General features: G+C 42.5%; 1 protein-coding gene across 1 annotated transcript in view; it reads left to right on the top strand.

The window, feature by feature from the left end:
- trhr2 (thyrotropin releasing hormone receptor 2) overlaps window positions 1-11,616 on the top strand; it is a 73,333-nt gene extending 61,717 nt beyond the window's left edge. Inside the window, exon 6 of the mRNA XM_041996106.1 lies at window positions 11,034-11,616. Coding sequence (XP_041852040.1) covers window positions 11,034-11,567 — 534 coding nt within the window. The 3' untranslated portion in view covers window positions 11,568-11,616. The remainder of the gene's footprint in view (window positions 1-11,033) is intronic.
- Window positions 11,617-13,493: the final 1,877 nt, after the last annotated feature.

The raw sequence follows: 13,493 nt of genomic DNA, 5'->3' as shown, positions 1-13,493 counted from the left end.
GTCTATTGCTAATTTTACATTTTGATTCTGGACCTGACAAGAGGGTTGGGGGTGGGGTTCTATACAAGCTATAGACAAAAAAACAAACAAACAAACAAACAAACAAACAAACAAAAAAAAAAACAGTCACAACAAAAAAACATCAGCAACACAAAGAAAAACAAGAACATGGCTGTAGTTATTGGTGATTAAATGGGACTGTCTCAGTATGCAAGTTAGTAAATAACAGGAATGAATAGTGAACAGTGATTGTGCAAATGTGGTCACCCCCATGAGCACATATTCAAGTCAATCCGCCACCAGGATGACAACACATCCGTCCAGAGCGCCAAGCAACCACAGCAGAGGCCCCAGGAAGCCAGGGACGGCCATGGCCAACCCTGCCACACAGAAATGGACTCGTGACATTTATCGACTGAGCACAGGGCCCAGGGCTCCAGGAGCTCAAGAGCAACCCACCCCCCAAGGCAGAGCCCCCCGCCCCCCCACCCCCCCCACCCCCCCCAATGCCCAAGTCAGGTACCCTGGGGAACAGGGCATTTTTGGGTCTTGGTTCAAGATCAGGTCTAGGCTCAGATCTAGGTTCAGGTTTAAGTTCAGATCTTGGCACAGGTCTAGGATTAGATCTCGTTTCAGGTCTAGGTTCAGGTCTTGACTAAGGTCTCAGCTCAAGTCTAGGCTCAGGTCAAGGTACAGATCTAGGCTCAGACCTAGGTTTGGTCTAGTTTCAATTCAGATCTATGTTTAGATCTAGGTTCAGGTCTAGACTCAGGTCTGCTACTCGATACTACTGGAGCAACCATCTGAGGAGTGTGATCCCCCTGTAGTTGGAACACACCTCCAGTTGCCCTTTTTGCAGAGAGGGACCAACACCCCAGTCTGCCAGTCTAGAGGAACTGTCCCTGATGTGCATGTGATGCTGCAGAGGTGTGTCAGTCACACAAACTGCAGCATCCGGAGCCTTAAGGAACTCAGGGCGGATCTCATCCATCCCTGGGGCCCTGCCACTAAGGAGCTTTTTAACCAACTCAGCTACCTCAGCCCCAGAGATAGGACAGCCCATGCCAGGGTCCCCTGACTCTGCTTACTCACCAGAAGATGTGTCTGTGGGATTCAGGAGGTCTTGAAGTATTCCCTCCACTGACCCACAATGTCCTGAGTCGAGGTCAGCAGTCCCCCATCCACACTGTACACAATATTGATGGAGCACCGCTTCCCCCTCTTGTGCAGCCAGATGGTGGACCAGAATCTTCTCAAAGCCATCTGGAAGTCATTCTTCATGCCCTCTCCAAACTTCTCCCACACCCAAGTTTTTGTTTCAGTGGGTGCTGAAGCCACATTTGCTTAACCTACCTGCCAACTACTGCAGCCTAGAGTGTCCTGATGCCAAGTGCACATGAGGACACTTTTATGGCTGAACAAGGTGTTCGTTATGGACAATCCATGATGAGCACAGAAGTCCAATAACAAAACACTACTCTCCTCTTAATCGCGCCCCTCAAGGTCTCATTGTCATTGCCCATGTGAGCACTGAAGTCCCCCAGCAGAACGAGGGAGTCCCCGGAAAGGGGGCTCTCCAACACCCCTTCCAAGGACTTTAAAATGGGTGGGTACTCTGAATTGTTTGGTGCATATGCACAAACAACAGTCAGGACCCATCCCCCAACCTGAAGACAGGCAGCGGCTACCCTCTCGTCCACAGGGATAAACCCCAATGTACAAGCACTAAGTCGGGGGGGGCAGTGAGTATGCCCACACCTGCTTGGTGCATCTCACCAGGAGCAACTCCAGAATGAAAGAGGGGCCACACCTTTTGAGGACAGTGGTTCCAGAGCCCAAGCCATGCATCGAGGTGAGTCCATATATATCTAGAATGAACTGAGGTGACGTTCCACCTCTCTTCCTCAGCTGAGGATCAGAATGCCATGGACCTCGCCTTCGGCTGCCACCCAGTTCACACTGCACCCGAACCCTACGGCCCCTCCCACAGGTGGTGAGGCCACAGGAGAGGGGGTCTATGTCACCCTTTTGGGCTGAGCCCTACAGGGCCCCATGGGCAAAGACCTGGCACCCAGGCACTCGCCTCTGTTTCCCACCTCCAGACCTGGCTCCAGAGCGGGGCCCCAGTGACCCACATCCGGGCAAGGGAAACATGGATCAATTGACATGAGTTATTCTGAGACACAAAGCACATTATTAATGGTGTCAAACTACTACAAACTACTACTGCTACTGATGTTAAACCTTTGCAGATGATTTAAAATGCAGCAGCACGTCTGGTCTTCAACCAGCCCAAAAAAGCTCATGTCACTCCGCTGCTAATTGCTCTTCCCTGGCTTCCAGCTGCAGCACATCAGATTCAAAGCTCTGCTTCTGGCTTACAAAACAATACCCAAACAGCCCCACTCTACATTCACTCCTGAATCCAGAGCTACACTCCCTCTCCACAGTTACGCTCTACCAGTGAAAGACACCTAGTGCTCCCACCACAAGATGGCACCACATCAGTAATTAGACTTTTTTCTTCATTTGTCCAGCTCTTTGGCTAACTCAGCACTGAATAAGCTGCGTGCACTTATGCCGAAGATGAAATTGTGTGATGAAATTGTGATCTTGTATTTAAACAAAAAAAGCATTGTCTCTAGCACTACATGACAGCACCTGGGTCCAACTGGACTCACAGCAGTCTTACTACCACTTAATTATGACGTCCCATCTTGTTTGAATTCTTGCTTGTGTTGTTCTTACTCTCAGATGTAAGTCGCTTTGGATAAAAGCGTCTGCTAAATGACTGTAGAATAGGTTTGTACAGAAAACACTAGGCATGATGATGTCAAGAAATTACACACACAAAATAAATTTACACATGAACAAATAACAAAAATGCACAAACATTAAAATTCTACGCACTATTTTTTTTTTTTTTTTACCTTAAACCTCACAGATCTAATACTTTCATGTCCAAAAGGACTGCTATGCAGAAAATTCGTTAAATATATGTGCACAAATTGCCTGGTATTTGCACAGATCAGTTTACAAAAGCATGAGGGGATTTCTACTCATTTAATGCTTATGGGAGCCTCACAGCTTTGTGTGTACCTGTTGCTGATTAGGGTTGGGCCAACTGGACTCGTCGGATTTTCTTCTTTCTATGACAGGATGGACAGATAGACAGACACATCTGATTCAAAGGAACCATTACCGAGCCAGCATGTCCTTGTGGGGCCCACAAGGTTTAAATATGTTTTATGCAGATACTGAGTGGGCATGGGCTTGAACTGGGCAAATTTTGCAGGTCCCATGTGGTTTCAGTTACATGGGCCTTACATGTTAAGCCCATGCGTGCTGGGTGTATGAGTCACATAAGGGATGTAAGTAGGATATGTGGGCATGGGCTTAAACGAACAAATTAGAACAGTTTAAGCAGTTTGGTTCTGCCTTGGTGTCAGCTTGGGCACCGAGTTGGGAAACCCACTCAGAACCAACTTAAGGAGGGTGCTGCAGAGCAGAAAAGATGTAGGGCGTATTTTGTCGTGGGTCCTTGGAAATGTGACCTTTATATTATACTCCTTTGCAACTAACTGGAAGATTTGCCTATTTTTGGCCTTGGTAACAGCTTACGCTTGTTTATAATTGTTTGTATTGCTTGGGTGCAAACATAAGGATGTCTGGTCGAGGCAAATCTGACACAGGGAAAACAGGCCGCAGCAAACCACATGCCTCAATCGATCTGCCGACACCACCGGATGCTAATGAGGCCCTGCCAGCAAACATCAGAGGCATGATGGAGGAGATGCGCTCTGATATCATCAGTAAATTCGAATTGGTCATCTTGGAGACTGTCAAGAGGTGTTGAAAAAAGTGGCCAGACAGGAGCCCATAAAAAAGAAGCTGTCTGCACAGGTAGATACTGTGCCAGACCTGGAACATGCAGCAAATGACCACACTATCCAGTTAACTGAGCTCCAGGCTAAGGCCACATTGCTAACTACTCAAGTGGATTCCCTCACGAAAAAATGTGAAGATCTGGAGGGGCACTCCAGATTGAAAAAACGTGAGTGCTGAACTTACCCGAGGGTTTTGAGGTTCCCCGCCCCACAGAGTTCATGGCATTTCCTATGCGACCTACTCAAGGTGGACAGCGAGCCAGTTTTGGATCAGGTTCATCATTCCCTGCATGCCAGACCAAGAGACGGGGAACCTCCGTGGCCCTTCATGATCAGAGTGACCCTTTTCCAGGTTCCAAATCTTACACCAGGCGGGTGATCTGTCTGATCTCCATCATAACGGCAACAGGATCTCTGTCTTCCCAGACTTTACATCAATGATGGCAAAGAAGAGGGCTGCCTTTGCCTCTGTGAAGAGGGAGCTTCATTCCTGCCCCAAAGTGAAATATGGTTTAATCTTCTCAGCGATGCTTCGAATAACTCAGTGGTCATATGCACCGCTTAGATGACCTGATGCTGGCTTTGTTAAAATCAATATAAAAAAAGTAGTCACCCCAGATGACATCTAGTGGGCCAACTAGCCTAGCCCATTGTGCCGAGCTGTGAGATCTGTAGTGACTGTACAGGGGCATGCCATTCAGGTAAAATCATGACTATATCCTTCCCCGCAGGCTCAACTTTGTTATCTATGAATTTGGCTGCACTTTAATCTTAATTACATGAGCCTGTGGGTTATTGTTAAATTAGTGAAGCCTAATGGTATCTATTATAATATGTCTGATAGGTGGTTTGGCCTGTTCTCCAAGGCCTCACTGTTATTTTTGTTGGAATATTTCCACATTTTATACTTTTTTGTACATGATACTGATACTTCTTGTAGTGTGTTGTTATGAATGCAGATTTGAATTTTGGTTAAATATGTTTCCCCCAAGTTAAAGATGTCAATATTTAATTTTCTTTTGTTTATCTTCACTGAATTTCTGAGCTGCCAATGTCTTTTTTTGGCATTGTTTTATTTATTCTCTTTGCCTCTCTAATATTTACACTCACACTTTACTTGGACCCATTTACACTTTATTTGGATATCCAGTTTCATACCTTGAAGAGTTACTTATTAAGATATAGTATATTGTTTCTGACTTGCCTGAGATCTGCACTAGTCTATGGCTATGCCTAGTTTTAATATTTTTAGGGCTTTGTTTCACTGCAACAAAGTCTTCCAGTAATATTTTGCCATTAGTCACATTTTTTTGGACACGTCAGTAGTGGCTATTGTTAGGTTTATGGCACTGCTGTCGCAGCTGAGTCCAGCCGTCTGACTAAAGTGTCCGGGATTCGGATCTCTGGGAGGAGAGGAGAATGATCAGTGGCAGTTCCGGTCAGAAAATAATCCAATTATCCGATCTTAGTGGGTGGCTTACTGAATCCTGGTGAAAATCCTGAGAGGAGGGGAAGGTAGCTGCTGCAATTCCTGTGCTGGAGGAGGTGGGGCGAGCAAGTAGGTAGATGAAGGAAGCAAGAGAATGGCCAGTGGAGGAAGAATGGAGGCTGAGGTGAACTGATGTCCCGGAGTGGCAAGGCAATGCTAGGAAGGGGAAAGTGGCAGGAAAACAGAGGGTAGATGGAAAACAGCTGTGGAGCAGACCGGACTCCTCCCAAGGCTTCCTGAAACTTGCAGTGTCACCTAGAGCTCAGAAAAAGAAAACACAAGCAGCAGAATCGTGACAACCATAAGCTTAAGCTTAATGTTCCCCTTTTTGGTTTGACTGGTTGGTTGTAGCAAAATATTATCACCCAATTCTATGTTTCACCTTGTTAGTCAACTTCACATCAACCCAGTACCACCAGTTTTACTTAGTTATGGAATATCATCATTTATATAGCACCACCCGATGGTGGGCAGGTCAATCTGGTATCACAGGTGGGAAGAAATTGAATAAAATGTTCATTATTCAGTCTAAGTAATGAAGTAAGTATTACATTTTATTTTAAATAAGTGTAACACAGAACCACTGAAATTAGTTTTGTAAATGAAAAGTGTACAGCAAGACCACAGAAGGGTCAACATAATGAACTCAACCAAAGTTTCCAAACACATGTTGTCAGCAATCATTGGCAGAGATAAATTCCTGGCGCAGGAGTTTCTTCCTGTCTAAAGCATCAATTCTTTCTTGATATATGTGACAAATTGCCACATTGTTAAGGCGTTTCTGCCTCATGCAGTTGCAAAGGCAGGTCTTTACCTCCTCATTGCCCTGAAACTCCTCTAAGCTTCAGCAGACAATGTTGGAACAATCAACAACAGCCTCACAAGGACCTCCACCTGATCAAAAAGACCTCTGACTTCAGGCAGCATGCCTCCCAGGATGTCTGGTGTTTGAACTTTGAAAGTACAGATATAGATTATCATCACTCTAACATTTGTCACAATGCTTCATGTTTATTCTTTCAGCCTCACCTCTGAGCCTCCAGCTTCTTTTCCTCCATGTTCTCCAGCTTCGCTTACTGTCCCTCCACCATCTCCAGCCTCTTTTCCTCCAGCTTTTCCTACTCTCCCTCCTCCATCTCCAGCCTCTTCTCCTGTATCTCCTCCAGCTTCTTCTCCTTTATCTCCTTCTGCTCTCCCTCCTCCAGCCTCTTCTCCTCCATCTCCTCCAGCTTCTCCTACTCTCCCTCCTCCAGCATTTTTTCCTGCATCTACTTTCCGTCACCTGACAAACATATATTGGTGCATGACATGAACAGTGGGACAATTTGGGGTGCAACAATCATCAATTGTGATGATACAGTTATAGAGGAAAACTTATATTAACAATTATCATTAATTTGGATGTCTAAAAATCATATTTGTATATATTGTTTTTTTCCTTTTTCAATAATAATAATAATTATAATAAATAATAATAATTATAATACATTTTATTTATCAGCACTTCCAGTAAAAGAATACACTTTACAAGATTATTGTAAGATTTGTAAATGATGAGAAGGATCTTAAAGTGGATATGCTGCTTTATGGAGGCAGTGAAGGTGTTGCAAGATGGGTGTAACATATTTCTTTAAGTAACTTACACTTTGACTTTTAAAGAAGTCTTTTATGTCCACTTTTCTTTTTTAAACATCCTGGCTGCGCCTAATTAACAAACACTCATACGCACATGGACACAGATTCAAACAATGTAAATGAAATTTCTCATATTACAATCCTTTCAGCTGACGTGACTCAGGCAGAACAAATGGCCACCTTACAGTAGCATATTTAGGACCCCTGACCACAGACTAGCTTACCAGTGTGCAAGCAAGGTGGTGTGACAGCAGGCATAGCCAACCACAAAAGAAACAGCAGAGCCAATGGAGGAGCTTGTGGGCAGTCTTGACGTGTCTCTGTTAACTATAGCGTTATATAACATTGTTTTTGAACAGTAAAAAGTGCAGTGGACATGTCCCCTGCCCCCCCCCCCCCCGAACTGGACCGGGTATCCATCTGAATTTTATAAGAAATTTCAACATAAATTAGCTCCCCTTTTGTTAGATATGTATAATGACTCTTTTGTCTACTTCCCCAGACACTCACACACGCCTCTATTTTTGTCCTCTTGAAAAAATGTAAAGATCCCCTTGCCTGTACTTCCTGTCATCAGATAAACTTGCTCAACGTGGACCTAAAATTACTGTCTAAAATATTAGCCCTATGTTTAGAAGCTGTCTTACCCTCTATCATCTCACCGGACCAGACTGGTTTCATTCGAAATAGACATTCCTTCTCTAACCTTAGATGTGTATTTGACACAATCTACAACTCCTCTACTTCTGTCACCCATGAAGCTTTGATATTTCTGGATGCAGAGAAAGCTTTCGATAGAGTGGAATGGGCTTTTGTCTTCTATACTCTGGGAAGGTTTGGCATTAAACATAATTTCATTTCTTGGGTTAAGTTACTCTACTCATCGCCCCAGGCCTCAGTTAACACCAACAATATCCATTAAATTTACTTTTGTCTTCATTGTTCCACTAGACAAGGATGTCCCCTAAGCCCTTTATTATTTGCAATTGCAACTGAACCCCTATCAATTGCACAACGATATAACCCTTGCATTACTGTTATACATAGGTTTCATGTCTCACTTTATGCAGATGATTTACTCTTGTATATCTCCAATTTGCCAGTCTTGATTCCAACTGCTCTTGATACCATCAAGTCCTTCAGCCTAAAAGCAGGTTATAAACCGAATCTGAACAACAGTGTAATTTTTCCTGTTAATACTGCTGCAATGAATTACCCTCTACATATTTTCACTTTTAAAGGTCCCATATTATACACTTTATTCCCAATCTGAGACCATTCATTAATATCTAAATGAAATATTTCCGCCATGGTATGGACAAATCGACCCTCAGTTTGAGTGCAGCGGCTTCTCTTCACCTCCCTCTTTTTAGCAGCTTCATAAATGTGCCGTTTATGGTGGGCGGAACCCTGGTGGAGCAGCTCAGCTGTTGGCTCCGCCCATCGCATCGCCCGTCATGAGGTGATTGACAGGTTAGGCCTTAGCGGTTACTAGACGCTGATTACAGCGTAGTGAAGGATAAACAAACGCCGGAACACCGGAACCCATTCCTGAAGAAGTTCGAGCAAGAAGACTAACAGGACGTTAGTGAAAGTTTAGTGTGACTTTTACTCGTCCAGCCAGTAAAATTTCAGCCATTCCATTAGTCCCTGTCTTGAATTTTTTCCCCCTCTTTTGTAACTATGTTCATGGATGATGCCCGTTCATGCCGCTCTCGTGAACAGCAGCGTTATGGCAACTGGTAGAGACGCTGTCGTTCTCCCTTACCAGTTTGAGCCAGAGTCGGACCCAGAAGGAGAGATATCTGAGGAGGGTCCATCGCTCTGTGGGGAGTGGTTATTGTCCCTTATGACGTCATAACGTACACGCTTTCAAACAAGCTCATTTCAGCGCTTACTTCCCTAGAGGTGGAGCAGGGGGGAGAGAGAGCGCCTGAAAGAGTTTCACACTTACGGGTCTCCTACACATGCGGGGGGACTAGTATGACTGTTCCAAAACCATTAAAAAGTGAATTTTGCATAATATGGGACCTTTAAAGTTCCTAGGCATAACTTTACATATTTAGGTGTTCAGGTTACCCACAGTCACACAGATTTATTTGAGGCCAATCTTCTTTTACTCCTCACCCATACCCAAGAGGACTGTGAATGATGGTGTGTTCTCAATTTATCTTTTTCAATGTTTGTCAATCTTTCTCCCTCAGAATCTTTTTCAGAAACTGGACAGCGTGATTTTATTTGGGACAAAAAGGTTCCCAGGCTTCGGGAGCTATATCTAGAAAGACCTAAATCCTTAGGGGGCATGGCACTGCCGAACTTTAGGTTGTATTACTGGGCTGCTAATATTAGGATCTTAAAATATTGGCTTGACTATGACACTTTAGATTCCCCTCCTTTATGGCTGAGAAGCTAACTCTGTGAGCCTAATTTCTCTTAAAGCTTTGGCACATGCTTCTATTTTCTCTTCCACATCTCCCTTTACGAAAAATGTGTTGGTTAGGGCCCTATGCAGGATTCGGCTCCAATTTAAGAAGCACTTAGGGTTTTAGAATTTTTCAATTAATGCTCCACTGGTGTCTAATCATATATTTCAACTGTCTTTGGTGGATAAAGCTTTTGTAGCCTGGTCTAATCTCGGTATCAAAACCTTTAAAGATCTTTATGTTAACAGTGTCTTTGCATCCTTTCAGCAGCTTTCAGTGTTATTTTCACTTCCTAAAAACCACTGCTTCTGGTATTTACAAGATCGTAGTTTTGTCCATGTGAATTTTCCTAACCTGCTCATTGAAACATCCTTGGATATTTTCCTCAAACCTTTGCCAACCCTGAAAGGTTCCATATCGATGTTATATAAACAAATTCACTCCCTGGGCTGAGAACCAGTAAGCCCTTTAAGGATCTTTGGGCAGAAGACCTAGGTCAGGGGTGTCCAGTTCTGGTTCTCAAGGGCCACAATCCTGCAGGTTTTTGATGTGTCTCTGCTCCAAAATCACCTGACTCAAATTGATGAGTCATTGTGTAAAACTTAATAGGCTGTTGGATCTATTTCATTTGAGTCAGGTGTGTTGAAGCAGGAAACATTGGAAAATCTGCAGGACAGCGGCCCTTGAGGACCGACGTTGTACACCCATGATCTAGGTGTTGAGATCACAGATGAAGGGGGGGGGACAAAAAAAAAACTAGTAGATTCATGAATGAAGCCCAGAGGAACTCCCATAGATAGTAGACATAGACATAGTAGACTGTACACATAGATATAGACATAGACATATTCAACTGTAGACATAGATGTAGAAATAGACAAAGTAGACTGTAAACATAGATGTAGACGGCAGAGACCTAGGGCAGCTGTTGTTCTGGAGGATGAGCAATCATCTACCAACCGGAAAGTTGGTCCAGGCTTCCCCTGACTACATTCTGAAATGTCCTTAGGCAAGACCCTGAACTCTACATTGTCTCCCAATCAGGGTATAAATGTGTGTGATAGGAAACAGCACTTAGTATGTAACAAAAGAATTGCTGTATGAGTTTGTGTACCAACCTGTTGGTATTTGTTGTTGTCATGGTTATTGTTTTGTTAATATCCAACAAATTCAGCAGCCCTGCATGGTCTGAATTATTTAATTTGCCCTCTAGTGGAATTCTCCAGTAACATATTGTTTGTTGTACAAAGCAAGTATGGGAACGATTATTCTAACGATGACGCTAGTTGCCTATGGGAACACAAGGTTAATAAGCAAATTAAAAAAAAAATTTAACTCCCAGCAGCATTATTTGAGTATCTTAAATAAAAAAAAAAACAACTTTGCACTGCAAAGACTGGACTGACAGTGCCTGTATCTGTGTGTTTCTGGACCTTCAAACTGGTGGTCTAATAGGAGTGGTTCAATACATTTTATGCTCATGTTTCTTTGTATATGTATGTAGCTGATTATAATCAGGCTCTTACAGCCTCTTTTGATTCACAACATTCAATCCCAGCTGAGTTTGAATAACCTGAATCTTTGTTGCTTCCCCTACAGGTGACTAAGATGCTTGCTGTCGTGGTCATCCTCTTCGCTCTGCTTTGGATGCCCTACCGGACTTTAGTTTTGATCAACTCCTTTGTGTCTACGCCCTATTTGGATGCCTGGTTTGTTCTGTTTTGTCGGACATGCATCTATGCCAACAGTGCTATAAATCCTGTCATATACAATGCAATGTCTCAGAAGTTTCGCTCAGCATTTCGTGGACTCTACAGTTGCCAGCGACTGGATGGAAATCTGCGGTCCCTGTCAACCATACAGTCTGGTATTGGTACCATCCGAGACCTGCGCCCAATCCAAGCCCACAGTAATGGAAGCGATGGAAAGAGAGCCATCATGGGAATTTCAATGGATGTCACGACACAGCAGTATGAGGATGAACATCAGGAGACAGTTAATGGTATGGGAGCCGACTGTTACACTGATGTCAACACAACTGCCATCGGGGGTGGAAAGGATCTAGATGAGACGTCTCCAGCTGGTGATAACGAGTCTGATGAGTCCACAATCCACAACACCACAGAGACATAAAAACACACAATCAGCAGGAAAACATGGAAATACCTCCAGATATAACAATGTAAATATTATTTTCTCTGAAATGTAGAAAAGAGAAGAAAACATTTTCAGTGTTGAGGTGAAATGTGAATTAATGTATTGCTTGTATTCACATGATACTGTATCTGCCACTTAGTTCTGCGTAGCATGAAGTGGTGGTCAGTCAGCTTTCATGGACCAGTGCGTGTGGAGTAGGGGTTTCTTCAGTGCCAGACCCTCATGTTTTTTATCAAGACTGTTTCATAGAAGTACAAATTACAAAGAATAAGACTACTAATGAGCTCATGCTACTTCTACCATAGCCATTTTTACTCATTAACAACATGGAATAACAGCAGAAGTTGAAAATGTGTGTGACATGCAAATATTCTGAAAGTGAAGCTGAAACTGATGGTGCTGAAACTGTGGCTCCATTCCAAGTGGTCAGATCCAGAAACTGATAAAGGTTCCTCCAGTGTTCCTCATCAAGTCATAGAAAGGGAGAGGATCCAAGGATTTAATGAAAAGATGTGGAGAAAAGTGTCTTGTGAAGCTTTGGTTGAGATCAGAAGTAGCTGAGTCAAAACATGTCTCAGAGTTTCAGAGATCACCTGGTTAAATGTTTGGATTTCAGCTAGTTGTATTCCTTCTCTGTTAGAAGAAGCTGGTCTGAAGCTACTGATGGTTCCAGATATCAGGAACCGGTCCAGAGATGAAATCTTTCCTGGAGAACGTATAAGGATCTATGACAGATAACCTTTTCAAGGAATCTAGAGCTGAACTTGGAGTCAGTTGAATTTTGACCACCATTATGTTTACGGGAAGCGAAAGTCTGTAAAGGTCATGCAAATGAATACAAGATTTAGGTTCTGAGATTTCTGTTTGTCAGCACTGTAAACATTTGTTTGTTTTAATTTATCTTAAAGAGAATAACTGGAGAGACAAGAAAGACTTGCTAGACATTAAATAAGATTGTTTTGCTATGAATTTGGAATTTTAAAATATATTCTATTAGAAATAATTTTGTATATATAATTATAGGTTCCTGTTTTTTCCTTTTTAAAACAAACAAGGTTGCGTGAACTACCCAGCTTCTGTAGACTGTGACTTTTATTAATATCAAACCTGTTTGTTGACAGCTACACAACAGTCATAACGCTAATCCTCATTAGTGTTTTCATTACTTTTTCAAGTAAAGAAATTACAAGTATTTTTATTGGGGTTTTTGTTTTAGGAATTGACCAGATTTTGGGGTACTTGTATGGCAGGAAATAACCACAAAACATTCAAATCCTATAAAAAAATTGAATATCTTATTGCGTGAATATTTAACACTTAAAAGCACTGAATCTGAAGTTTCTTATTGCAATTTTAAACAATATTAATATCTTACTTTCCATATTTGATTGTTGGCATGTTGTGGTGAGCCCATCTGATGACGTCTTAGAAAATGTTCTTTAATGCATGGCCAAATATGACTTAGGGGTGGTGATGTTTTAAGAGAGAGATAAGACTTTATTAATCCCATAATGGGGAAATTTGTCTGTTACTAGAGCTCAACTACAGAAAACAGAGTAACAAAAGCAGATTAAGAAAATATCAAATACAAATATTAAATACAAATACAATAAAATAAATAAAATGTATATAACTGGTGTTCTATGTACAAGCATCCACATGGCTGTAGGTTAAAAACAAATGAGGTGATTTAAAGTTGTTACATACCAGGGGTGTCAACTCAAGTCCGATGACATAAAGTCATAAATTTAATTACTTCAGACTCAATGTTGACTTTCGCCGAAATGATGTAATTTTTCTTTGGTCTGTTGACCTGGAAGTAGTTGATACTGTTCCTTAACCTCCCCCATGCTCCCTTAACTTCCTGAAACAGGTATGTTTTAATTCTGTTTAGCCCAAAAC

This window comes from Melanotaenia boesemani, chromosome 10, assembly GCF_017639745.1.
Source record: "Melanotaenia boesemani isolate fMelBoe1 chromosome 10, fMelBoe1.pri, whole genome shotgun sequence".
NCBI classification, from domain to species: domain Eukaryota; kingdom Metazoa; phylum Chordata; class Actinopteri; order Atheriniformes; family Melanotaeniidae; genus Melanotaenia; species Melanotaenia boesemani.
Note: the sequence above shows the minus strand (reverse complement) of the source record. Positions and strands in the feature narration are given on the sequence as shown.